Source organism: Pseudomyrmex gracilis, unplaced genomic scaffold (assembly GCF_002006095.1).
Source record: "Pseudomyrmex gracilis isolate BER0280 unplaced genomic scaffold, ASM200609v1 scaffold_125, whole genome shotgun sequence".
NCBI classification, from domain to species: domain Eukaryota; kingdom Metazoa; phylum Arthropoda; class Insecta; order Hymenoptera; family Formicidae; genus Pseudomyrmex; species Pseudomyrmex gracilis.
The window spans coordinates 24,475-50,993 of record NW_018020709.1 but is presented as its reverse complement, the minus strand read 5'-3'; the positions used below and the strand labels follow the sequence as shown (position 1 = coordinate 50,993).

The 26,519-nt window shown below is 35.8% G+C and overlaps 4 protein-coding genes and 1 long non-coding RNA gene across 10 annotated transcripts; 3 read left to right on the top strand and 2 right to left on the bottom strand.

Annotated features, from left to right (window-relative positions):
* Nucleotides 1-546: 546 nt before the first annotated feature.
* On the top strand, nt 547-8,252 carry LOC109856588 (G2/mitotic-specific cyclin-B-like). Its single transcript, XM_020432030.1, has 11 exons — nt 547-847; nt 1,162-1,518; nt 1,608-1,763; nt 1,912-2,121; nt 2,263-2,428; nt 2,534-2,666; nt 2,736-2,793; nt 6,569-7,234; nt 7,324-7,563; nt 7,666-7,784; nt 7,879-8,252. The coding sequence occupies exons 2-11, from the start codon at nt 1,192-1,194 to the stop codon at nt 8,132-8,134; spliced, it is 2,331 nt and encodes a 776-aa protein (XP_020287619.1). The 5' UTR covers nt 547-847; nt 1,162-1,191; the 3' UTR covers nt 8,135-8,252.
* On the bottom strand, nt 3,286-4,834 carry LOC109856587 (Down syndrome critical region protein 3 homolog). 2 transcript variants are annotated; one of them, XM_020432029.1, is made up of 6 exons: nt 4,743-4,834; nt 4,524-4,667; nt 3,941-4,333; nt 3,752-3,848; nt 3,516-3,641; nt 3,286-3,414 (listed from the first exon to the last, which is right to left on the bottom strand). In XM_020432029.1, exons 1-6 carry the CDS (start codon nt 4,797-4,799, stop codon nt 3,332-3,334), a joined length of 900 nt encoding a protein of 299 aa, XP_020287618.1. In that variant the 5' UTR covers nt 4,800-4,834; the 3' UTR covers nt 3,286-3,331. The 2 variants fall into 2 exon arrangements, with proteins under 2 accessions (XP_020287618.1, XP_020287617.1); XM_020432028.1 differs by having other exon boundaries at nt 3,319-3,641.
* On the top strand, nt 4,838-5,195 carry LOC109856589. Its single transcript, XR_002250398.1, has 2 exons — nt 4,838-4,922; nt 5,053-5,195. It is a non-coding gene; the product is annotated as an uncharacterized LOC109856589 (long non-coding RNA).
* Nucleotides 8,253-8,648: 396 nt separating the features above from the next.
* LOC109856584 (elongator complex protein 1) lies at nt 8,649-15,287 on the bottom strand. The gene is made up of 12 exons (XM_020432022.1): nt 15,065-15,287; nt 14,275-14,913; nt 13,155-14,183; nt 12,854-13,065; nt 12,216-12,712; nt 11,032-12,124; nt 10,722-10,915; nt 10,295-10,580; nt 10,064-10,200; nt 9,828-9,979; nt 9,702-9,759; nt 8,649-9,577 (listed from the first exon to the last, which is right to left on the bottom strand). Exons 2-12 carry the CDS (start codon nt 14,833-14,835, stop codon nt 9,516-9,518), a joined length of 4,281 nt encoding a protein of 1,426 aa, XP_020287611.1. The 5' UTR covers nt 14,836-14,913; nt 15,065-15,287; the 3' UTR covers nt 8,649-9,515.
* Nucleotides 15,288-16,425: 1,138 nt separating this feature from the next.
* LOC109856597 (ubiquitin-conjugating enzyme E2 N) lies at nt 16,426-24,042 on the top strand. Of its 5 annotated transcripts, none has more exons than XM_020432048.1 (3): nt 16,426-16,990; nt 18,349-18,605; nt 18,844-24,042. In XM_020432048.1, exons 2-3 carry the CDS (start codon nt 18,361-18,363, stop codon nt 19,052-19,054), a joined length of 456 nt encoding a protein of 151 aa, XP_020287637.1. In that variant the 5' UTR covers nt 16,426-16,990; nt 18,349-18,360; the 3' UTR covers nt 19,055-24,042. The 5 variants fall into 5 exon arrangements, with proteins under 5 accessions (XP_020287637.1, XP_020287638.1, XP_020287633.1 ...); XM_020432049.1 differs by lacking the exon at nt 16,426-16,990 and adding an exon at nt 17,112-17,389; XM_020432044.1 differs by lacking the exon at nt 16,426-16,990 and adding an exon at nt 17,452-17,693.
* Nucleotides 24,043-26,519: the final 2,477 nt, after the last annotated feature.

Genomic DNA, 26,519 nt, shown 5'->3' with positions numbered 1-26,519 from the left:
AAAAATGAACACGAGAGAGAGACAACGTAAGTTGTTTTGCAAATGGCAGGAAGAAGATAATCTCGTGACACACACGGTCGCAATATTGCACCATTGAGCGAAATTAACATTCTGAATATTTATTTCCCATCTGATTGACCAGCGTATTTTTATTTAAAAAAAAAAAACTGAACAGACAAGTTCCTCCACGTTTTTCTAGCCGATGTGTGCAATTTTAATTCGCAATCAAAGGTCACATTTATGCTTTTAAAATTTATGCGTGCAAAGTTTTATATTACAAACTTTACCGCATCCAACGTAGGTGGAATTATAAAGAGTCTCTAATTTTTTAATCTCAATTTTTGTAATTAACAAACGAACTAATTAACGAGTATGTAATAACAATTGTCAGAAAAATTAATACGTCAATTAATTTTGGATCTTATTGAAAGTTACATACACGCGTATTATAAAAATGTGTCGCGTGCGTTCGTAAATTTTATCAACATGTGATAAAACACGTCACCAAGATGGAGAATTATTTTGAATGTGGGGAATAAATCAAATATTCCTAGACAATTCGAGTTTTCTGTCCGGTGTGTGCATTTCTTGTTTGCGTGTTCTTGTAAACATGGTGATAATTTAATCGTTTGCAATAATTTATAAACACACAAGTATGGAAGTAAAAACAATTCGAGACAATAGAAGAGACAAAGAACACGTTTGTCTCATCATGTGACTCGCAAAACGCGTATCTCGCGTAAGAAGACACACTTATGTGTATTTACTCTTGCAACTTCATATATTTTGGTTTCCAGACACATGTTGCATTACAATTTTCCAAAACCATATGTAGCATATATATATTGTACGTATATATTTGTATGTAACTATACGTCGAACATTCTGCGCTGTGCATTCTATTATTTAATTTCTTTAAATTTCAGTAATTTGTGTCTTTCACACGTTAACGGATTGATTTGATTTTTTGCCTTAAATCTCAGATATTGTTAACGTGTTGCTAAGTATATAAAAAAATTTTCACAGATAAAGGTTTGAAATTTTTTTTCTATTTTTTTTCTATATCATTCTTTTCCATACATTCCTGGTTTAATTAATTACCTCCACATCTCTCGAAAGGATGACACATGACTCACATATGATGTTATATTTTGTTTTCAGGGGGATACGATAAATAAATAATACCAAAAAATGGCATATGCCGGTAAAGTGTCAAACAACGCAAGGGGTAGGCAGAACGAACAATATGAGTTTTCAGAGGAAAGCGAGGTCGTGGATACGACCGGCTTAGACGTGTTGTACACGTCCAAGATGGATCGTGCGAGGACGACCGATAATAATGAGAATGTAGAAAAAAAGTTGCAGTCGCTGAAACATTTGTTGGAGAAAGATCCGAGAGCCGCCGATTTGAAATGGTCGTTTTTCGTGGCTGCGTCCAACACCTATCGTTTCGACAGCTGTCTGAAACCATTTCCACCTATGTACATTAAAAACGAGTGCAAGGATATTGAGGCTTTGGTATTCTCTGTCTCTATTTCGTGCGTGACACACAACATGTGCCGATAATCCGGATGTAAATAAATAACGTCTATGTGTTTTTCTTTCAGAGACGAGCCATAGAATTAGTTCCTCCTTTGCCTGTGATATGTAAAGAACTCGGCAACGTCGGTGCTTATGAGAATTACGGTGAAGCGATCGATTTACTTTATTGGGTACTGCTGAGACTGCGAGACCCGCACATCAAGAGTGTGCAGAAAGAACAAGTGAGTTTCCGCGTGCAACTCGCGAACCAAACAAAAATTTAACAAGAAACAAAAAAGAGTTCTCAAATTGAGAAGAGAAAAATACGCGGATTTACACACACAGAGAAACGCGAGAGATCTTGGAAATAAAAAAATTCTTGCGTTACAGTACGACTCGATACTGAGAAAAGTGCCACAAGAGATGCCGGCCACATCGCCGAATCTCATATTTCAAGTAGCAAGTACAAAGCAATCGGCGGCGGAAGAAAAATGGAAATCCAGTGCCAAAGGTCAATCGACGTTTTACGCGTATCACGGCAGTCGTTTAGAAAATTTTCACTCGATCGTGCATTACGGTTTGCAGCAGAATATGTGCAAAGTACGTGCAAAAATCTCCAATGTCAAACGACATGTATATATATTAGATTTTTTTTCTCTTTTTCTTTTGGACAAAAATTGCGAGAGACAGGAGAATATTTTTTTTTTGAAGACGAGCGACGTTCGCGTGTTTGTTTTTCAGAGATCGGAGTTTGGGAAAGGTATATACTTCTCGAGCGAATTAGGTGTGAGCTTGCCTTACAGCCCGGTTGGTTACGGATGGGGAGGTAGTCTGCTTGGAAGCGAGATAAGCTGCATAGCTCTGTGCGAAATTATCAATCATTCCGGAATAAAGAAAGAAGACTCGAGTAAGCAGATCGCATAACACGCGTGTAGTTTTACACGTCTCACATATATAACCGTAGTTTTTAGAGAGGAAACAACGAGTTTCGAGATAGCTAAATTTGTTGCAGGAAGTGTCGCACAGAACACGTTGAACGATTCGGTCAATGGAAAAATACCGGACAAGTACTTTGTAGTGACAAACAGCGAGTTGGTGAAGTTACGCTATCTGTTGGTCTATACTCAAGATCTTCAAATAACTAGGTAAACCGCGCGATTGATATCTGCGCGATTACATCGCGAGATTTCTGTAAACACAATTTACTATTTCAGCACTATCGAAAGTTCGGGATTGCTGGCGTGGTTTAAGCAACATAAGCTGCTGACGTTCGTGATCGGCTATGTTGTGCTGTTAGCCTCGGTCGGATTAACGCAAAACAAACAGGTAGAGAAGTATTATAGGATGTTTATCCAGAAAGCGGGATTCGAATAAAAGAACGTGAGCGCACACGGTTGTTTTTACCGATAAAGAGAGAGAGAGAGAGAGAGAGAAGTAGTGCTATATTTTTCTAAAATTAAGCTCCATGCGTGCATCGCGCACGCGCGCCAAGAGTATAATGATACCGTAAAAAGCTATAAATGTTAAATAAAGAATGTCTTTTTTTTTTCAGATTAAAATTCAAAAATATTCTCTCTCGCGCAAAAGAAATTTTTTCTCTTTTCTAGTAGTTTACGTTCTGACATTTATAGCTTTTTATATACAAGTTTGAGATCTAACTGAACTTGTCCACTCATACAGAATGTTGTCTCTTTTATATATACATTATTTAAATATAATATATATATATATATATATATATATATAATAATAATAACTAAGTAAATATTTTATGTAAAAATTTATACAAAACTTTTATTCCCGTATAAATTCAATATCGTGATAGTATAATAGGAAAGTTCTCGGTAACCAAATAATCATCCTCAAACACAATGATGAGATTTACCTCGAATTCTGAAACAGAAGGTGTTTGCGTCTGTAAAAAGTTCTGCGGAGTCTGTAGTCCGTGAGAGAATGGAGCAGCGTAATAACGTGCGATATAAAACATTTCTTACCAACTTTGAAGTTGCTCGTGCTCAGAGTGGGACACGTAAACAATCTTGGAAATATCATGTAGATCGGAATAGGGAGATTCGTGCAAACGTTACCTTCGCCAATTTGTATATTTTGTATCTCCGTCGCTGCAACAAAAAATAAAAATTTGTACGACCTTTAAATAATATTCGATTGCTAAAGCAATCGGAACAAATTACTTTACATAATTTATTTTGCCAATCTAATATTCCCGTACCATCTCGAGAATATCCTTCCGCACAACCGCAGGTCTCAACCCTCACCAACTGCAGTTCTATAGACTTTATAACGGCCTCGCAGTTTTCGATTATTACCTGAGAGAAAAAAAATTAAAATAAGAGTCGTTATTTTTTGAGAATTTTTTGAGAAAGTTTGTTTGTCTTTTTTCTTTTTTTTTTTTACTTGCCTCTCCGGTCAAAGGTTCGGATAGTTTGCAATGTAGAGAGTCCAGTGTGCCCGAGATGCAGAATCGCGGCATGTTGGATCTGTCCCTGGTATTTTGCAATGATTCCGGCATTATTTTGAAAAGTACCATTTTGTTATGCTCCTTTTCCAACTTGGAGCTTGGTCTGTCCTCGACTATGAACTCCAACGACTTGCTCACGTCCTTTGCGAGAAAACTTCTCTTAATATCACAGCGTATCAGGTATTGTATATTCACGAAAACACCATGATATGTTTCGTAAAGGGATTTGCTTCCTCTCGGCTTCAACGGCAACTCGAACGGTATTTCTGTCGTGCCGCTTGGAATCTTTCCCGATGGCGCAACGTCCAACGTGTATTGCACCAATTGTATGGGCTGTGAAAACAAATTTTATACATAAATACAATCGTACAAAGATGTTATGAAAAACATGGATAAAAAAAATTTGTAAAACTATTAATCGTGCAATAAATGCAATAATAATTAAAACTACTAGAATTTGTGTAAAATTCATTTACAATTTATGTGTACAAAAAAAAAAAAAAAAAAAAAAAATAACACTAACCTTAACCGAATTGTAGAACGCTTCGAAGATGCCGACATTCTTCGAGCTGAGTTGCAGATTTACCGAACCTTCCATGGTAAGATAAATGCCATCGTGTTTTATGTCCGAATTGGTTTTCAAAAATATGAGACCGGTAACCACCTCCTGGTAAACATAACCTCAATTTTACACAACCGAGCGTCACGCAAAAAAACATCAACTTTGCAATCAACAACTTACCGCTTCGTGATATATCTTGCTTGCACGTTTTAATCTTATGTCTATGTTGATGGACATTTTGCAAGTAAGTCACAAACAATTGATTTTTCTGATTCGACGGCAAATTATCATCTCGCGCTTGTCAAAACAACAAAATTATCATCGATACCACCAAGATGCGTCGACGATCTCCTTCGTACGGTACTTTTTTTTTATATATATATATAATAAATTGGTCTCATAAATTTTTCGTCACACGTAACCGCAATCGAATCAAAGCTTATTACCATACGTACTATATATATATATATTACACATGCTTCTCATCCAGATGGACGTGTTTAAACTTCCAGAAAAGAGCTGGTCGCGATCAGCTGATCGGTTTTTTAAACGCCAAACACAAGCGATGCGCTTTATTTTCGCCACCGGAGAGACTGACAGAAGCTATCTTCTTTGTGCACACGCTATCATCTCCTATAATACACGCAATTAGTATTGTAATCAAAATTGAAAAAAAAAAAACAATTGTACAAATAAATGTGTACATAAAAAAATGCGCGCGCGAATGTGCGTTTTTTGAAAAGTGTTTTAAACTCGTTGTTATAAAATGCTGTAACTATGCGCGTGTGCGTGTTGTGTACAATATGTACATACAAAAAAAACTGCAAATGTGAGAACATCTAACGAATTAGAAGAATCTGTGAAAAAAGAACAAAATATCTTTGACAAAATGAAGATAAAATAAAAGAAACAATATTTGTCAAAATTTTTTTTTCGGAGTAAAATAAAACAAAAAGCCCACATCTTTCACATCTCGTCGTGCTTCTTGGGACTTTCTGACTTCGTCTTCTCAATCTTTCTCCGAGATCTATTGATTCTCTCCGCTATCGGTCCCTTCTGCGATTAGATTGCGTAGGGTCGACGAGTGATTCGATTAGTAACGAAATGAGTCACTCGGAAAATTGCGACGAGGGTAGTGAACCGACCGCCGGAGTCAAAATCGGGTATCAAAAATTAACCGTAGACAGTCGCTAAGCCAAAACCGGATATTTACCGGTTCCTTATCCCTTCGCGAAGCCCTCTGTCGTCCGACTGAGTTTCCCTCTCCGACCAATCGCACGGTTCGTTTCTCACATTTGTCGTCGTTTGCGCAGTCGCGCCCGGCGCGTTCGTCACTTCCTTCGAACAGCAAACAAATTCAAACCAATTGAGACGTTAGGGCGAGAGGAGACTCCTTCACGGTCGAGCTGTATGCTAAGTGCTGCGCTTCTCAAAAGGAAATAATTTAACGGAAATCGACTTGTGGCTTCGCGAAAATTGGAGTTAACTCTGCGTGACTGTGTGATTTTTGACAATGGCAACGATAAATCGGCCCGTGGTGAGCACGATTGTCAATTTTGTTATCGGATGGAGAAAAAAAATGAGAGAGAGATTATCAAAAAATGAGAGAGGAGGTGTGATTTTTTCGGGGAGGAAAATTTGTAACGCGCGATCGACATCTTTAAATGTCCTTTGGACCATTAACACGTCTTCTCTCGTGTGTGGCCTGGCTCTCACACTTTTTTTTTCGACTTCTTCTGAACGTCGAATATTTAACAATGAATAATCGGTAAACGCCAATTGATTCTACGAATTTCTCAGAATCGCATAAATTATCGTCGTCGCGACACTTTCCCGAATTGCTCCCCGGAATTTTGTTTCCCTCCTTTTTTTTTTGGAAGGTCTGATACGTGTTGTCGATAAAGTGTTGTCCCAAAAAACTGGAAAACGCTCAAAAATCTCGACACGTGTCACGCAATCGTTTCCTGTAAATACTCAAGGTTTTTGTTTTTTTATGCATTTTACAGATGTATGTGAGTCAGGAAAATAATATAAAAAACGTGAAATCTGTGGTTCCTAAGCCGGATAAAACAAAACGACCGGCGTTGGGTGAGATAAGCAACAAAGTTAATACAATGAGGGGTGTCGAACCTTTGGATAGGACTAGTTTGTTGCAAAACAATACGAAGAAAGTTGGAAAGATGCAGAAAAAATTGCCAGTTAAAGCGAAAGAAAAAGCGGAAATTGAAAAACCGGTTCAAGTGGTAAAGCCAGTTCAAGCATCGACCAAGACAACGACAACAACAACGACAACAACAACTAGTAAATCAGAATCGAGTGAATCTTCTAATACAAATCGTATAGTTAAAACAACCATTGTAGTGGGAGCTCCATTTAATCAAAAGAGAGAAAATAGAAAATCATTTTCGACGGACCTATTGAAGTTTGAGGATATTGACCAGAAAGACAACAACGACCCTATTCTAGTTTCTTTTTATGTCAATGACATACACGAGTATTTAAGACAGTTAGAAAAACAATTTCCTGTTAAGCAAGGATACTTGGCAGGTCAGGAAGTCACTCCTAAGATGAGAAGTGTACTGGTAGACTGGCTGGTAGACGTACATCAACAGTTTCGATTGATGCAGGAGACGTTGTATCTCACTGTCGCGATTGTAGATCGCTTCTTGCAGGTAACGCGCCACGGCAACATACGGCATACGTTTCATCTTAGAGAATACGTTTGCTATATAATCCTATTCGTTTGTGTGTTCTCTCGCAGTCTTATCGAACAATAGATAGAGAAGCATTACAGCTGGTAGGTGTGACAGCTATGTTTATCGCCAGCAAATACGAAGAAATGTATTCGCCCGACATAAGCGACTTTGTATATATTACGGACCAGGCCTATACGAAATCGGACATATTGAGAATGGAAATGCTCATTGTGAAAGTCCTCGACTATTCGTTTGGCCGACCACTGCCGATACATTTTCTTCGAAGATACAGCAAGGCCGGAAAGGTGCGTAAACTGCCTCGGAAGCGTTTTGTCAACTCGAATTTATGTTACGGCAAGTAACTGCGTGCCTCGCTTACTTAAACGATATTTTTTTATTTATTTTAGGCGCATCCTTTACATCATACAATGGCCAAGTATTTCCTAGAAGAGTGTCTGATCTGCTACGAAATGTGCCATTATCCGCCTAGTCTCATTGCCGCAGCAGCGTTATATTTAGCATTTTTGTAAGAAAACTGAAACACTTCCCAATATGTATTGCACGTTTTAAAGTACGTGAATGAGAAAATTAACTTAATCAAAAAAATTGTTTTCTTGTAGAATTATTGGTAATGAGGAAGAAGATGAAGGTAAAGTGATCTGGACAGATACTCTAATATATTACAGCACCTATAAAAAAGACGATGTATTACCTGCGGTACGTGAAATAGCTGGCATGGTAGTTAAAGCGGAAGAAAGCAAGTATCAGGCCGTAAGAAAGAAGTACGTTCAAGTGAAGCATATGAAAGTTAGTATCCGGCCTGAGCTCAAGTCGCCGGTTATGCTTGCACTTGCTACAAAAAGTAACGAGACATAAGATTGTAACAAAATAGAATACATAACTTATTTTTGACATACAATTGTAATTTTTTTGAGACATTTTCAATAAGGCATTTGCTGCGCTAAAAATATCCTGTCGGGGGAACATATCGAGTTGTATTTTATTGTGGACGTAATGGATTACAAGATTGCATTATTCAAAAATTGAAACAAAAAAAAAAAACTGATAAAGCAAACTTTATCACAAAATAAATGAATGTTTACACTGTAATTTGATATTAATACGCACGAATTTCTTATTGAAGAAAGTCTAATTTTATTTAGACATAAAAATGGAGAGATATAAGGCGGGACATTTATTTAGAGATTATTATATATACAAAAGTTTGTTAGTGTAAGCGTATAAATTTAGTCAGGTAATACTGATGGACACTTATTTTGGGCTGTCGTAGCGGAACTAGGTTCAGGCAGAAATCGTCAAACGCTTTTTATATAACGAAATATTAAAGGAAGGTTTTAATTTTTATTAGCAGATTGTAAAAATATTTTACTTTTTTTTTTTTTTTTGATATACGAGTCCTACACCAAGAATATCCACTTTTGATGTCACCGTATAAAAAAAATACATGGGCGATCCAAAGATCCACACATATATATTATATTATATACATATTCCACTTTTTATGTGTATGCTTTTATATATTCGTATTATTTCAATTGTAGTCTCTATTTTTAACTAGCATGCAAGTGGACACGATATTGAAAAAATATCCGTTTTTTTTTCGATATTGATAAATTACACATGAACTCTGAGTATAAAAGTCACAAGTGATTAATAAATTTTATAAACGATAACGCGACTTTTCTTGATGCAAAAAAAAATTTCTTACAAGATTTCTTAGGCAATCGAAAAAAAGAGATATTCAAAAATTGTTACTCGTGTATTTTGTGTATGTCACAGTATATGTACTTTACGTGTTATATTCTATACTATGTATATATATAAATTAACTGCTATATAAGTATATGTTCTTGTAGGTGAAAAAAAAATAATAAAATTTTATATTATCAGTTAAATATTCTAAATTTTAACAGTATAACAGTGTTTGATTAAAAAAATTTATATGTAGGACAAAATACAAAATAGCTTTTAAGTATACTTATATTGTTAGCCTTGGTAGCTGAAAATTATTATAATAACATCCTAAAAGGGGCAAGATATGAGATTTAAGAACTATACACATATTTTGTAAATAAATTATCCAATTGCACACATACTCCAATTTATTTGTGTATTATTCTTTTCTGTTTTTCTTCTCATTTTATTGTTATATAAAAACGATAGTTTCTCATTTATATATAACACAGAACGTGGTACAAAAACGATCTTACGATCTTTAAACTATTTTGAAAAATATCTAATTTAAATCGTAATACTTCCAGTCGATTTCAGGTGGATATTTTATACAACTACTTAATTCTGAAAGACAAAAATATATACATGTATTTTTAAAAAATACTAATCAAAAAATGTTCCGGTCTCTTTTTTTTGGTCTCAGAAAGACTAGAAGTTTCTAGCTATTGTATTCGACGTGTATACTTACCACGTGGATTGAAATCCGCAATATTTTCTTGAAGCAAGAGCTTATCCATGAAGTTTGTCTATTAATAAAGAAATAATATAAAGTCTGACGTACAGGAACACCTTAAAATATCTGATCAGAACTTACCAGTTTGTCTAAATTTGTAGAAGAGTTGTCCCAGATTTCGGGCACGCTGCTCTTTATCACTTGAAAGAATTCTTTTGTTTTATTTCGAACGTTCTCTGATTCTACATCAAATTCGAAACGCGTCAATAAATACCCAAGTTGGGTTGTTTCGTCTGCAAATCACAGATAACGTCACGAATGTCACACAATTGTTCGATGATGACGCGAATATTGTTAAAATATTGCGTTGCACAAACCTCTGTCTCTATAGATGTCGCTGATGATTTTGTGAAGTTCGAATACTAAGCCTACATCTTCGAACATACCGCCTTCTTTTATACGCAAAATTTTTCTCGCATGCTTTCTCGCTTTCTTTCTTGATCGAGAGCTTCTCCTAAAACACATATATATATATGTTCATGTACATTAAAAAATGTGGATGTTCTCTTTAAAATAGAATTTTGAGAAATCAACAGAGAAGAGCGTACCCAGAAGTCGAAGATATTTGCGAACTTCGACTAAAAGTAGTGTCGCTACTCGCGTCGCTGAGAACATCCAGAACTTCTTCGCGCGATCTGTCATCGTAGATTTGTTCGCTTAAAAACTCGTTCGCAAGCGGATGGTCTTTATAAACGGGCGTCCTTTGCTTTTCCCTCATTTCTTTTCTCACTGATATTAAACGGGTCTTGAGTTTAAGAAACAGTTCTTTCTTTTTACTCAAGTTCGATAACACGTCTTCCGCGTGCTCCTTCAAACCAGGCTTAATATGTGTTTCTGCGGAGTTAATACAAATCGGCTATATATATATCATGTTTACATTTAAACGGACAATGTGAATTAAATCAAACTTACAATTTTCGAAGATCATAACTCTTACACGAAACAATTATTTTTTTAATTAGTTTTTCCACTAACCAATTAAATCTAGACGTTCGATATCGAGCGCTATTCTTATCGCACGCTTCCATATTCTTCCCTCGCACAATATCGCAACGGCTTCTTCCGTGTCATTCAGGTAGTCTTTCAACACCGTAGCCGCGTCAGAATGCATTCGCTCTGCGTACAATTGTTTAACTAGTTCTTCGTAAAATTCATGTAAATCCGTAGGACTGAGAAGAGAAATTTGTTTTCAATTATTATACGCGATAATAAAAATCTACATTTCACATCTTATCGCATCAAATCTCGTGCGAATGTGGGATATAGATTTTTTTTTTTTTTTTACCTTAATTTCAGTTCTGTCGATACCATAATAGCTTCTTGCCAGCTGGCGGCTGACTTGCCGAACGCTTCTAAAGCTTTGCGAAGATCGCCACTTCTGTAAAACATCGTACCCGCTTGATGATGTTTTCTCTCGGTTGAGAGATACTCCGCGTAAAGCGCAGCCACTTTCTTGTGTTCTTCGCTACTTTTCTCAAACATCTTCATCGCGCTTTCGTATAATTTCTGATCGCGTATCAAATTCGAGCACTCGTCAAATTTACTCGGCACCTTGGATATGTGTTCGAGCGCCGATTCGTAACGTTTCAGATGCATATCAATGGAATACTTCATGTAATTTTTGTCGCTTAGATTTTTCAAGCTGTTTAAAAACGGCACGTACTCTTTGGGATCTTTCGACGACTTGCTGGCTACAAACATCGTCAGTTCGAAATCGTACATGCCCAATGCGATGTTGTACAATACGTCGATATTCACCAAATGCAACAGGCATCTGAGCGCGTCGTCCGCGGATATGGGAAGATTTTGCGAATCTTCCGTCAACTTGATTGACTTGACTTTCTCAAGCGCTCTTTCCAATCCCTCTTTGTATTGATGTTTCACCAAACTAATCAATATAGGTTCTATCAGACGATTCGCATCTTGTTCCTCCATAATGTTTCTCAACAATTCGCAAACACGTTCAACTTTGTTACTTTCAACTTCATTGTCTTCCGTTATTACCGACCGCGCGGAACAATTGGAAATACATTTCGCGTACATCGTTTTAATGACATTTTCATTTTGCAGATCCGCCAAAAACTGAGTCAACCAATTCGGTTTGTCGGCAATGTCGTTCACAAATTTTCTCGCATTGTCCACGAACAATTGCGGATTGTAATCGTATATGAAATTCAAGTTAATACGTTCCAATCTCATGATTTCAAAAGCCTTTCGGTAATTGCACTCGTCGAGATGGCATCCTATTATGTGCAACGACATCGGTCTCGGCCGTATGCATTCGAGATTTCCTCTGGGGGCTTGTAAAATGACTTTTGAGGTGTGAGGTATCGCGCCAACTAAGTGAGAATTTCTGTCGATTTGTCTCATGTAGATATCTGTAATTGCAACAACACACACAGTCGTTGGACGGAGAAGAAAATCTGTGTCGGCAAAAGAGATATTATCGCGGAAACGTTTCACACATACCTTCGCTGAACTTGGTTTCACATACGGCACGTCCTTTTTTTTCATAGTAGTTAGAAGGGACGTTCAAGTCGTGCGCGGTCAGTTGTTTCAAACCGTTTTCGCTCAACGGAACGCAGATGAGCAATTCTTCCGTTGTGAGAAGCAAAAAAGCGGAATGAACGTAGAAACTCGTAATGTGCTTGGCAGCTACTTTGTGGTCGATGTAAAAGACATTGTTCTCGCAAAGAGCAATGAGAACGTGTCTCGAATCGATCTTTATTTGTTCCACCTGACAGTATTTCGCTTCGTTCTCGCAATCGTTCAACTCGAATTCGTCGGATTCGTTTATCCGTTCTATTGAATACGACGGTTTGGAGTAATCTACGCTGTCTAACGACGTGGAACTTGAATCGTTCCTTCTGATTATACGCGCGCAGTTCACTCCCAGCAAATAAATCACGTTTTCGTCATGAGTAGGCACTAAATGGGTTACGTCAAAGTCGAGCTTATGAGCGTGTCTGTAGAAATCAAATTTAAAAAAAAATCAAGAACAGTTTTAATATATATTTTACACACACGCGCGTGCGCATTTTTGTTTGTGTCAATTCGTGGAAACTAAATTGCAGTTCTTCGCAAAGTGACACAATGTGTACACATACCTTATCATCACACAACCGTCTTTGGTATCTATTTTATGCAAAATGATTTCGCACAAGTACGAACATGAATCTTCGGTTGCGACACACAACATACTGTTTTCAGTAACCCATAAGAAATGATGCAGGCGGCCAAAAAAGATACAATTTCTTATATCCGGTATGTCACACGTAATACCATGTTTGCTTGAGGCTTCATATTCAAATTGGGATGTCTACAAATTAATATTATATTTGCAACATTTACAACACAAAGAAATCAATGCACGTTAATTTAAAATTGCAATTTCATCGCGATACTTACCGGCGCTTTTCTCTTGAAAAAACCCAATAAATTGAAGCACGATACCGTGCAATATGCGCTACTACACATCCAAGATGTTCTTTTATCATTGCTGTCTACTTGTGCGCTATAATTTGGTGCAAAAACAACCGCGTTTATTGGATATCTTATAAACATAAGACACGTTTGTCCCATTGGGGGTGGCGCGATTACGTGTTTGAAATCCGTAAGCAACATCTTCCGTTCTCGAATAACGCCTATTACCGCGTTGTCGTTTGTAGTTTTGCAACTGTTGTGATTCACACGCCAAACGAAGCGACAATACGTAAGTCCGTGCAATGTTAGAAGAATCAATTCCTTTTTGTAACCTCTGTTGCAAGTTCGAACGTTCCACGTTGCGCGTATAAGTGGATCAATTTTGTAGAAAACCATGACCTGTTTGAGATACCACGTGCAATTGTTTTCGGTCCACAACTGTAGATCTATTTGGCCCGTCTCGACGTGTTTATAAATAATTGTTAAGATCTCTGAATCCGGCGACCAAAATATATCCGTCACCTTAGAATCTATTTTTTCAATACACCAAAAATCAGCTTCGCCTATCGGTTTTATATTAACGGATGGACTATCATCGTAGTTATGTTTAAGACCATTTTTCTCATAACATGTAATAACATGGTCCGGATAGCCCCAACTGCGAGATGTTTCAGCACATGTCGTAGCAATGAAATCACCTGATGGTTTCCATGCCAAACATTCTTCTAATTCGTCATTCGGTTCGCTGGTATATTGTAAAATACCTTCGAAGTTAAATACTTTAAACTGTCGCAAGTTTGTTGTCGCGTGTACAAAACTAACGGCAAACAAGGCGCCGTCTCCGCGCCAAGTTATTCGAGCACGACCGTCGTCTGATACATTTCCATCTCTGTCTGGTCTTGGTTCTCTTTTTGTCATTTTACCTCGCGAACCACCACGAAACTGAGTTTCTTTCTTGCCCCAACCAACGGTGATAAATTGCTTCTCACCAAAATCTGACGAATGTAAGTTTACCTACAAGATAAGAAATTAAAAAAAAAACTTATGTATTATTTCAACAAATTATTAAATTACACTTTTTACAAATTAAACTATGAAATATCACCTCTGATAATTTCGTTTCAAAATTTAACATGGTAATCACATTTCCTTCATCAGTCACAACTACGCAAATCTCCTGATCCGGACTAAGCTTCATGCAGTGTAGCTTGGTGTCAAATTTCATTACTAAATCATACATGCAAAAGTTTATCATATCTCTTTCTTCGGGTGCAAATCCTTTTTTCAGAATTACACTAAGAATCTGACCACTCTCATACGCCAAATATAATTGTTTATATGTAACGGAATAGTCCATCCCAACAATTTTCAAATTCTCAGAATATTTAGGAAGAAGCGAATACTTTACGTTATCTTGTTTGGCTAGAGAGACCTGATACAGTCTGTCGTTAATCACAATGGCAACTTCCAAATCGTACAGATTACCGTGACCTGGATTAACAATGGTCCATTGTATATCCGAGAGACCATTTTCGTCTTTCACGGCGTTGGTTTGATTTCGTTCGGTGCTCGTGGACTTGGAACGATCAGTCGATGCGCTTTCTATGGCGTTTTTTATGAAATCGTGATATCTATAGACCTGATGAAGAATCTCTAAATTCTTCATGGTTCCGGTGAATGTCACGAGAAAGAAAACAAATTATAATTTATTCAAATCTTGCGATCCCGGTAGAAGGGTGTATCACTGAAAAGAAAACACATTTAAAATTCACGTATAAAATTATGTTATGTGTAAAAATTACAGAGTATATATTTGCGCGCAAACGTAAAGCTGCGTAATTTGTTTTCCTCCAATTTATCAGATTCTATACATGATATCCCACGCTTCAACATACCCTCTCCTTATATTAGTTTGGTTTTGTAACGGTGAGCAAGGCACCAACAACTTTTTATCAATTATAAATCGTTTATTTATAAATTACACCAATTATTCTCAAGCTCAGCCACGTGCGCGGCTAATGTTGGTCGTGGCGCTTTTCTTTCGCAAGCACCACCATAACACCATTATTCACGCAGACGCTAAACACCATTGCGTAAAGTTTCTATAGTTGCGCACCAATAATCCGACCAAAAAAAGACCGTTCTCCATCAAAAGACGCGGGACCAATCGTATCGCCCAATTTGATGAAAATCACTAGAAACGCATCCGCTCAGCGTTTCTAGCGCTTCCCGCATCTCTTGTCTTTGAAAACGGCCTTTGATTTTAAACGCGTCCAACCATAGACGTATAATATATATAGACTGCGCGTTTGGCTGAAAATATGGGTGCGTTCAGACAACTCAACGGTTGAGAGATCATCACTTACGATAGGACTATTCTTCAAAATCTGCTGCGGTTCCAAAAGTATGATCCAATCAGAAGTGATTATCTCTCAACTGTTGTGCAACTGTTGAGTTGTCTGAACGCACCCTATGTCTTCAACGTTGAGAGAGACAACATACTTTGAATAGTAACTCTTTCTCTGTCTATCATTTACCCCACTACTTCGCTAGACAAAGATGAGGCTACTATTCAACACCAGCTGTCTCTCTCTCTCCACGTTGAAGACATTGGGTGCGTTCAGACAACTCAACAGTTGCACAACGGTTGAGAGATAATCACTTCTGATTGGATCATACTTTTGGAACCGCATCAGATTTTGAAGAATAGTCCTATCATAAGTGATGATCTCTCAACCGTTGAGTTGTCTGAACGCACCCATTTTCTTAACATGGCGAAGGTAGGGAACGCGCAGTCTATATATTATAACGTCTATGCGTCCAACAGAAATTGGTAACATTAGCGCCGCGAAGGTCAAAAGGACAAAAACAGTGGCTTCCCCTCCAATTGTTACTCTTTTCAAAACATAGAAAAACTAATTGTCAATTAATACGTACTAACTATATATATGTTATTAACTATATATATATATGTATTATTTGTAACGTTAGAATGTTAAATAACAAATAGGTTTTGTTATTTAAGTTTTGAGAAGAAAAACAAGAACAAACCAACGGCGAACATTATCGACGCAGCGTTTTGGACAAGCGATCGCCGACACGCAGTTCGCCGACGAGATGCTCGTTGGCGTTACTGACGCGGCCGAATAGGTAAGTCATCTTCCTCGCCCTCACACCCCCTTGCCAATTCCGCGAATTTCTGTTGTTCGCTGTACACATGTGTTGCTGCGCGTACGAGTGGTGGTGATCAGTGACGATCGCTTTTTCAGTGACGGGACAGACGGAAGGAACGTGGTAGCAGCGCCATCAAACGCGTGACAAGATGAATCGCGAGAAACGAGCGTGAAGGGGCAAGACCCGGACCAGAGCCGACCCGACCAACCAGCAGCCACGCGATACACATATCCCACACAAGCGCACGAGTGGAAATTAAATTAGCGGCTTCGACTGAGACACCATATTCCCGCGGGCCACGCACCCCGTAGATCACCGGCCGGTTTCCCTTCTTGAGAGAGAGAGAGAGAGAGAGAGAGAGAGGAAAAAGAGTGAGAGAGAGAGAGAGAGTCGGCTGTGAGGCCGACGACGACACAGCCGACGACGTCGGTGACGGCGACGTCTAGAGCCCAGGAGAGAGAGAGAGAGAGAGAGAGAGTGCGAGGCGCGTAACGGTGGCGTTTGGAAAATCGGACGACGTCTCGGCCCGAGACTTCTAGAAGATCCAACGGGCGCGCCGTGGACAGGCGGCCACGGGGGAGCATCTGCCAGGCGATTTTCGTTCGAGAGACGCGACTCTGCGGAATCTGCTGAGAAAGAAATAGGGAGTACGTATCCTTCCTTCTCCGCACACACAGGGAACGAGCGCGCGCGCGCGCGCGCGCGATGGTCCGAATATATCGGACGCTGATAACGGGTCTCTCACCAGAGGAGGATAGGAGAACCGTCGCGGCGTATATCTTTACACAGGGAATCTGTCTTTTTTTGTTGTTTTCTTTTGTTGTTGTCTAGGCGAATATATAAGGACTGTGTGCGTTCAGCGCGCACACTTTTCTTTCTCGCGAGAAAAAACAACGACAACGAGCCGGAAACGTGGATCCGTGTTCGCCCCCGTCCGTTCCGCAACGCATCCGCGATTTGATCGGGCGAAACAAACTCCCCGCATTTCCAACTCTCCGGCATTCCATCTCGTCGACACTTGGCAACGCAACATCTCGCGAATCCCCGTGCGTATACAACCACACGCACGTACGGTACGCGCTTCGTTCTGTGCGTGGAAGAAGAAGCTGTATCCGTGCGCGTGTCTGTGTGTGTGTGTGTGTGTCACGTACGTACGCGTGGAACACGCACACGGTGTATGCGCGCGTGTTGTACCATACAGAAGGAGTTTTATACTCCTCTCGGTGTGGCACAAGCTGTCAATCCGTGACCGATAGCCGTTCGTTTGCCGACGACGAGTGCCGCGAAAGAAAAAAAAAAAGTTATTGATTCTCGCTTTTTTTCGCGCACATGCCAGGATATTCGGATACGGTTTGTAAATCGTGATGCGAAATGCCCGCTTGGTAGAGCGAGAATTTGTGTTTTGTGTAGAAAGGGAGAGAAAAAAAAAATAAGAAAGAGAGAGAGAAGTGCTCGATGGTATGCAAGATTATGCTCACAATAATGTTGCTCCGAACGATTATTTGTTTTTTTTTTTTTTTTTTTTTGATACAAGCGTGTTCTCGCTCGTAGTGTGGCACACACAAAAAGCTCGATGATAAGTTCGCACTTTTATCGCGACAAATAATATACTTGCGCGAATGTGTTCCTAAAACCTTAGAAACGTGTATTATACTCCATTGTCAGACGTGTGATGTTTCATTGTTATCTTGTTCGTTGAAATTTGTGTATATTGCAAATTTTTTAATCCGCAAAGAGACAAGGAAATCCATAATTGCTTTTTGTTGATTAAGTAAAATTGCGCAAGTTTGGAAAACTGAACTGAAAGAGTAAAATTTCACAAAAACGGAGGAAGATAAAAATTGCAAAACTTTTTTTTTAATTAAGTAATTACTTAAAGGATTAAAGTTTTTCAAATAAATTTGAATTTTTATGGTTTCTTTGTTAACAAAGTATTTTTCAAACATTTTGTGTGTACGTTTGTAAAAAAAAGTTTAACAATCAAATTCAATTGTTTTCTTCGCAGTTTTCTTCGACAATGGCAGCATTACCACGGAGGATTATTAAAGAAACGCAAAGATTGATGCAAGAACCAGTTCCTGGTATTAGCGCTGTACCAGATGACACAAACGCTAGGTATTTTCATGTTATAGTAACGGGACCTGAAGATTCGCCATTTGAAGGTGGACTGTTTAAGCTCGAGTTGTTCCTACCAGAAGATTATCCAATGTCAGCACCTAAAGTTAGATTCATTACAAAAATTTACCATCCAAATATAGACAGGTAAAATTAAAAAACGTACTCATTTTGACCGTCAAAATTTATATGTAAATTGTGTAGCTACACGTATCTTTTTTTTTTTTTCAATGACTGTTGTATATTTCACATAAATCGACAATGTTTTTTTTTTTTTTTTTAACAAACACCTTTAAATAATAGAATATAATTTATGCGCACTTTTGTGTTTGACGCGATAATTTAACGCTACGTCCTAATTGATTGATTTGTTATTTATTTATAGATTAGGCAGAATTTGCCTGGATATTCTCAAAGATAAATGGAGTCCCGCTCTTCAAATCAGAACAGTTTTGCTGTCTATACAGGCGCTCCTGAGCGCGCCCAATCCCGATGATCCTTTGGCAAATGATGTAGCTGAACTTTGGAAAGTCAACGAAAGCGAAGCGATACGTAATGCCAAAGAATGGACTCGAAGATATGCTATGGACAACTGATCTCAGCCTTGTCAGACCGTCAACGACAAAGCAAAACAACGTTATTCCTACCTTTCCCAGACTTTTGATCACCTTACCCGCACCAACTGCGCGTATCCAGCACTTGTGTCCACAATTTTGCTATAAAACTAATAAAAAGTTTTGTAAGAGTAAAACAGAATGGATATTTTCTATATATTATGGGGGAAAACGCAAAGGCACTGTTGGATTTATTCGATTGCTTATATTGAGAAACAAACTTGATAAATATCTCTTCCTACGTATTAAATGTTGTATAGTTTACAAGAGAACCTCGTTTTGTGAAAAAGACAGACGAGATAATGAGATGTGCTATATATATACAACACACAAGCTAGAAGTCAAATGTTAAAAGTATGCGACCTGTTCTATTCCCTCATTATATCGCTATGGAATCTTATGTGCAATTTCCAGAGTTTATATAGACCTTTTTTTCTTATTTCTGACATTCAATCTTGAAATTTGGAAAGGTTTATGTTTCAAAATAAACAAATTCTCTTCTCTTCCTTATTGTGAAACAAGCTTATTATATACTAACTGGTTGTCTCTCTGTTTCTCTTTCTCTTTATTATAGATGTCTCTAGAATAGAAACAATTGAGAAAATTAATTTTATATTAAAAAAAATCCATTTTTTTATAAAATTTAAACAATTAGCTATTATTTCGCGTATTTTAGTCTATCAAAGAAGCTACACAAGCATTTTCAATCTCTGTAATCCATCTTTCAATGTTTCCAATTGTTTTAACGCAATTGTTAACGAGGTTTGGCATACGATAACCAACTGTTTAATTTTTAATGTAACAATAAGAAAAAAAAACATTCGAATATATTTGTTTGCTCAGACGGTGAATTATATAAAGGCAGAAATATTCCATTATTACGTTAGTGAAATAATTGCCAATTTAATTGCTTATATGTAAATATAAGTAATAAGAGTAGACAAATTTTCTTTATTTGTATTTCACAGTAAAAAAATTTATATTTATTAAAATATAAATCTAAATGATGAACACATATAGCAAAAAAATTTAAATTTCCATATAATAAACTTGTGTTATAAGAATTGCTTGTATCTGTATGGAGGTAATGTGTAAAAAATATATAGGAAAAGTTATATATAAAATATTTTCCACTTAATTAGTAAAAGTAACAGTCATAAAAGAGAAAATCGCGAACATGTGAAGAACTAGTTAAATTTATAACATATATATACATAAAACTTTTATATATGTATATGTATATATATATAAATATATATATGTATATATATATAAAATGCACATCGTGTGTAATTAAATAAATAGAAAAATACAAGTATGAACAATATTCTCTCTTTGTGTATGTAATAAAATGATGACTAAGTAATATAGTATGTACATCCACATTATTTATATAATTAGAGTTTAAAATATATATTCGTCGTAATACACATTGGCTCAATAAACTATACTATAAAAATATTTATCAGTCGTTTATATCTGATGTACATCTTGTTGCAACAAAATAAGTATGAAATGAAGGTGTGTACAAGCAGTTAGTATATAAATATACTTGTGAAAAATAGAAGGGCGTCACACGAGTCGCCTTATTAATCATTATCATTATAATATATACATATACATATATATACATACATATATATATTATATATATATATTATATATATGAAAAGCACCTTTGTAAAAAAGAAATTAGGGACACATGGGGATATAGATAAAAAGAACTGTAGATAATCTGCAATAATAAAGAGATTATATATTATTAAGAGTTTGGGATATATATATATATATATATAGACTTATTCTTTTGTATGCATAATTATCATCATACTTGTATCGTCTCTGTAAGATTCTCAAAAAAAAGCTGTAGCAACATTAATTAAATTCCATAATACCATATGTATGTACAGTTTGTTGTAAATCATCATCGGTGTGAAATATTTCTCGCGAGCACATAAGTTTCCTTTTTTTTTTATTCGCTTTCCACAGAAACATTTCCATGTTTATCATTTTATTAAAAATCATCAAACTACATCAAACGTGTGTTTTGTAGTACAGAATTGTTGATTAGAAAAACTAATAATAATTAGTAACATTTACTAAATAGAGAGAAAGAACCAATAGGTATACGTATATGTAAAAAAAACCAATTTCTTTTATAAAAATACATATAGGTTTTTTTTTTTTTAAATAGTATAACATATACATTTCCGTATTTCTCTTGCAAAAGAAGGATGTATTGATACCTTAATTAACACATTTAAGTATCTGTTGAGGAAGAAGTTTGTTGTGAAAGATGTTGTGTAGGAAAAGGAGTAAACTTGATGAATCTACTTTTCGCGATATTAATAGCTTTAGATAATTTTAAACCGCTTTTCTTAAACGCTTCATAATATGTATATACGTCACCGCTTCACATACATGTAGAATTTATTTTGAAAGAAATAAAGCCTTTGTGAAAAAAAAAAAGAAAAATAGTGGGAAAGGCTATACTGGCGTCACACGTTGTGCTGCTCCGAAGACCGTGTAGTGTTAATGGATGGAACCACGTTTCGAAGTTTTGAATTCAAAATTACATTTTATTGTATCTTAATATGGACTAGCATATATACCATATACACATTCAATAGCTCACTTAATAGTTTTATATAACTTATTATACACTCACAAACATTGATAAAGACAGTCATGATTTTATACTTTTGGTAGTATGTTTCATGACTGGTGAAGCTACAGCGCAAGCTCTATATATGTGTAAGATATAATTATTTTTAGTTCTTATGAATGGCTGGGTTGTGTTTTTTTTTGTTTTTTTTTGTTTTTTTTTTCATCAATTATTTCTCATAACGCGATTCTGACTGCAATTTCGGATCTATCATTCATACTGACTTTGCACGATCATTATATATATTCTTTATTTTGTAAGGCTTAATGATGCAAAATGTGCTTTGTCATTAAATTAAGTGTCTCTGTTTGAAAGGACGAGATTAGTAGAAATATCGTACAATGCTTGGAATTATAATAAATTGAATGACGAAAAAACTTCGTTCGTGTTTTTATATATGTATAACAACAATATGCTTATTGAAACTTTTTAAATGGAACAAATCCGCTAGATCTTTCTGCTCTCTCTCTCTCTCTCACACTCGTCTATAATAATTTACTAATATATAATATCATGTAGAAAAGTTAAAAATAAATTTTATAGAAAAAATTTATGCGAAGAATATCGATAGAATATATCAACAAATAATATTAAACGGTTCTAATATGCATTTATTTATTTACCTATTTATTTGTTTATTTATTTATGCTCTTAATATGCTTTTGGTATAAGCTACACTTTAATAATCATTTTTNTTTTTTTTTTTTTTTTTTTTTAGAATTATTCAAAGTAAAAATTTTTCGCGCGAAACGAGATTCTCGAGTATAATTAAATGACGATGCGATGTGTGTGTGTGTGTGTATGTGTGTTCGCGCGAATATATATGTAATAACGTGAGATTTCGCTTTTGTTTTGTTTTTTTTTTTAACAAACAACATATGAGTAATGACCACGCAAGGCCAGATTTGATAGTGCGCAAGTTGCAGATGATTTTTTTTATTATTAAAATGTAGCTAGACACACACATTCAGTCACAGGGTGGCTTGCGATGGCTGAGTATTTAACTTATTATGTATACATACTTTTTATTCTTTTTATTTATATTTATATATATATATATTCATCTTATTCTCTTAGTGTTAATGACTAGATAAGTTTTTCAGCCACCGAATATATATATATAACATCTTGTTTGATCCCATATATTATATTTTTCATACCGCTCTGTTGCTTACCGAATATATGGTTTAAAATTTCTATGCCAAAATCCATTATCCTTACGTACATGTATATATATATAATATCGCGATTTTTTTTTTTTTTTTTTTAATTCTATATTCTGGATGATTCTGGCAACGGACGATACTTTCTGCAATATTTATTAAATATTTGTCCACAAAGAATTGAAATTCTAGCCGACACACACGATGATATTATCAGTTCCCCACATGATATGCAATATCCGTAATATAATTTGCTATATTCTTTTTTTTTTGTTTTCAATGAAGTGTACATACATAATTTGCATTATCGTATGTATATATATATATAAATATATATATATATTTATACACATATATATTTTTCGAGACATTTCCCACACAACTATTCTCTCCCTCTTACACGCGCATCTTCGACTCGCGACGATCGCGGGATCTGTGTTTTTCGCTTTTTTACTAAGTAATAGACAACAAAAATTCTTATATATATACACGCTCTTTCATTCCTATGTTTGTTTGTGTGTGTGTGTGTGTGTGTGTGTCTTCCTGAGAATCGTTCTGTACGAAATGCCGCGTCTATGGCAAACGAGAGAGAGATCTTCGAAGAATATTAAATAATTTGAGAAAAAATCGACTTAAATTCAAACACAACAATGCACAAGTAAACACGACACACGTGTTCTGTCGCTTTGAGCGACAGAAGAGATGTCGACACGACACACGTTAAACATCAAAATCAAAAAATACCATTAGTTTATTTTGTTACAAAAGTAACGTTTCTTGTTGCCTGGGCACATTTGAAAAAGTATGCTGATATATATTTTTTACAATATGTATTTATGACACGCAATATGAACACATAGTAATTCATTCGACTTACATAAACTTTCTCCGAGGAGAGGATAAAAACAAAAGGAAAAATTCAGAATTTTGTAGAGTAGAAAGATGTAAATATTCAGTAAACGGTGCAAAAAGAGATAACTCACACACACAATCAAAGCCGAGCGAAAAAAAACTGTGTGTGATCTTTTCTTAATAAAAAAAAAAAAAAAAAAAAAAAAGAAAAAATCAATTTTTCAATTCGCAATAATCAAACAGATTTTGCACGTGAGATTTTTACTGAAGACTTTATGAGATTCTGAATTCTTCTTTTCAAATGCTCCGTACGTCTGAACGATATTCGGAGAAGCGAAGAGATGCATATATGTAACATATGCAAACTTAACTTTTTTTTTATAAATCAGAATATACACACAGTGTGTATTATTTTCAAAGAGAATATAGCGACACATTCTCAAACAAAATCTGAATAATTTTCCGTTCGTCGAAAATTTATGCACATTTTGTTTCTACCGCCTTTTTTTTAAATTTAATTTTCACTTAATGTACTTTGGCATCGAAATTTTATCAGACGTCAGGAATCTCAAATTTTTTTGTATCATATTTCCACACTTCTTTGATAATTGAAGCAGAGTAGCTCAAAAGTGAGAAATTTTCAGCAAAAATAGATAAAACTTAGATTATTATGGCATATATATATATATATATAGTATTTATATAGAAGAGAACGTTTTTTATTTTTTATTTTTGTTTTATATATTTTTTTTTTCATGTTTTTTTTTATTGTGTGTTTTCACTAGAGCGCGATCTCGTGACGAGTTGCAATTCAGAAACGTGTGAGCACTTCGTCTCACACCCGGGTTATAATACGCGTACATAGAAGTGAGTCAGTCTGTATGTATTTTTTTTTTTTTAGAAGAATTTTTTTCCATCTCGACGAAGAGAGTTACTAGCCAGGGAATTATTAGCTCTATATAGGATCTCTTATTTTGTATGCCTGTGCAATGAAGCAACACATTTAACTCGAATGTAATTTACATATTTTACATGTATTATACACGATAAAGTGAAGACTTACATTGCGAGCTGATATAGGATGCTGATATAGATTATAGGACGCGTCTATATAAGCCTTTTTTTTTTTTTTTTTTACGAATGACCACTACGTAACTAACTACGCTCGTGAATTACAAACAACTTCTTCGGGCGAAAATGAGCGAATTTGAAATTTTTAAACCTCTACGAGGTTTTCTTTACGAAACATCCGCGGATGTTTTGTTTCGTGCTGATAATTTGTATGCGAGTCATTCCGAATCGCGACCGGTCGCGATTTGGAAACACGAGAGAGAAATTGCTAAATCCGTGTGATGCTCGCATGCGATCCACAGTAGGTACAAGAAACATATATATATATATATATATATATATATATATTGTGCATGTGTCGCAGACTTTATTTAGATTAGATCGATCGAACCGAGAGAGAAAAAGATTTGATATTGTTTTTCGTAATGTTCCTTCGCGCAGAAAGACTCGGAAATCTACGAAATATATAAAAAAAAAAAAAAACGTATTGTACTTGAAAGTAAATTTGTTTTTCCATCAAAGTAGGCCGCGTTTAGTTTCGAACGTAAAGAAAAATTTCGACAGGGGAAAGTCGTACTCAATCAATCGATGTGAGAAAATCGGCAGCACGATAGCTTATATATATATAATGTGTATAAATTTTCGAGTTAAAAACTTGAACGCGATTACGAGATCGATTAGAGACGTCGATTGTTTATTTGTTTGTTTTTGTTTTTTTTTTTTATTAAAGTGCGTAAGGAGAAATGTTAAGCGCTTCTGCTGGAGGTATGAAAAGAGTAGAAGAGTTCTCAAGAGTTCAAAAATTTACAGAGAGAAAAGTTTCAAGCGCCATTGAAAATATGAGTGTGCAAAATCTTACATTTATGAAAAATCTAAAAACTCTTAATATACAGTTATGTTGTACACAGCCATTTCTCAACATTAACGCGTGCTCGCGGAAGCAAATGAACAATGGAAAGTGAAAAGAAAAAATCATTCGAGCTCAGAGTTGAGACTACCATTTAGAAGAAATGCGATAAAAAAAAAACAAAAATTGGTTCTTCTCTCATATTGGCATACACCAACATGCGATTCAAGTAAATTGTGCATTTGTGCAAGATATCGTATAATATTTGAAGCTAAAAATAAAGTTCGGGATCGTTTTTTTTTTTTTTTTTTTTTTTATTTCGTTAACTCGCCTAATTTCTTAATAGACAATAGTTTATTTCTGTTTTGTGTAAAGCGATTTACAAGGACTTTCGACTCGGAAAAAGGGTATTGCGCGCCGACGAGTGCGCTACATAACTACGGTACTTTTATATATAGTCTCATTCTCGCGGTAAAGACGGAGCGTTCTATCATAGAAAAGCATGGATAAAGCATGTGTACGTAGGCATACAAGATTCGCTTAGTGAACGATTGTTTTTTTTTCCTCCGATAACATGCAGGTGCTTTGCTTATCCTTGTCGTCCCGAAAGGACGTCTCGAACATATCGAAATTTACCTACTTGTTTAAAAAAAAAAAAATCCCTCATATAGAACATACTCTGTTGTGCTCTTCTATATAATTACTATGACGTTTATATTTTATCACGAGACTTTTTACGCATCTGAAGATTACTACGATAGATAGTTAATTTTAGTACAAATTAACACACCCACGGGCTACGCGCCCCATTCGCCGGCCTTAAAGATAAAAAAGATTAAATAAANANNT

Excerpts from the sequence above, each read along its gene's own strand:
- LOC109856587 (XM_020432028.1), bottom strand. The coding sequence starts at position 4,799 with ATGTCCATCAACATAGACATAAGATTAAAACGTGCAAGCAAGATATAT. Across the intron at positions 4,668-4,742 it reads GCAAGATATATCACGAAGCG|GAGGTGGTTACCGGTCTCAT; the intron begins GTAAGTTGTTGA and ends TATGTTTACCAG. Across the intron at positions 3,849-3,940 it reads CCGAACCTTTGACCGGAGAG|GTAATAATCGAAAACTGCGA; the intron begins GCAAGTAAAAAA and ends TTTTTCTCTCAG.
- LOC109856597 (XM_020432044.1), top strand. The coding sequence starts at position 17,673 with ATGCCAGGATATTCGGATACG. Across the intron at positions 17,694-18,348 it reads TGCCAGGATATTCGGATACG|TTTTCTTCGACAATGGCAGC; the intron begins GTTTGTAAATCG and ends TTTTCTTCGCAG. Across the intron at positions 18,606-18,843 it reads TACCATCCAAATATAGACAG|ATTAGGCAGAATTTGCCTGG; the intron begins GTAAAATTAAAA and ends ATTTATTTATAG.
- LOC109856588 (XM_020432030.1), top strand. The coding sequence starts at position 1,192 with ATGGCATATGCCGGTAAAGTGTCAAACAACGCAAGGGGTAGGCAGAAC. Across the intron at positions 2,122-2,262 it reads TGCAGCAGAATATGTGCAAA|AGATCGGAGTTTGGGAAAGG; the intron begins GTACGTGCAAAA and ends TTTGTTTTTCAG. Across the intron at positions 7,235-7,323 it reads TTGTAGATCGCTTCTTGCAG|TCTTATCGAACAATAGATAG; the intron begins GTAACGCGCCAC and ends GTTCTCTCGCAG.
- LOC109856584 (XM_020432022.1), bottom strand. The coding sequence starts at position 14,835 with ATGAAGAATTTAGAGATTCTTCATCAGGTCTATAGATATCACGATTTC. Across the intron at positions 10,581-10,721 it reads CGAACGTCTAGATTTAATTG|AAACACATATTAAGCCTGGT; the intron begins GTTAGTGGAAAA and ends TTAACTCCGCAG. Across the intron at positions 9,760-9,827 it reads CTACAAATTTAGACAAACTG|ACAAACTTCATGGATAAGCT; the intron begins GTAAGTTCTGAT and ends CTTTATTAATAG.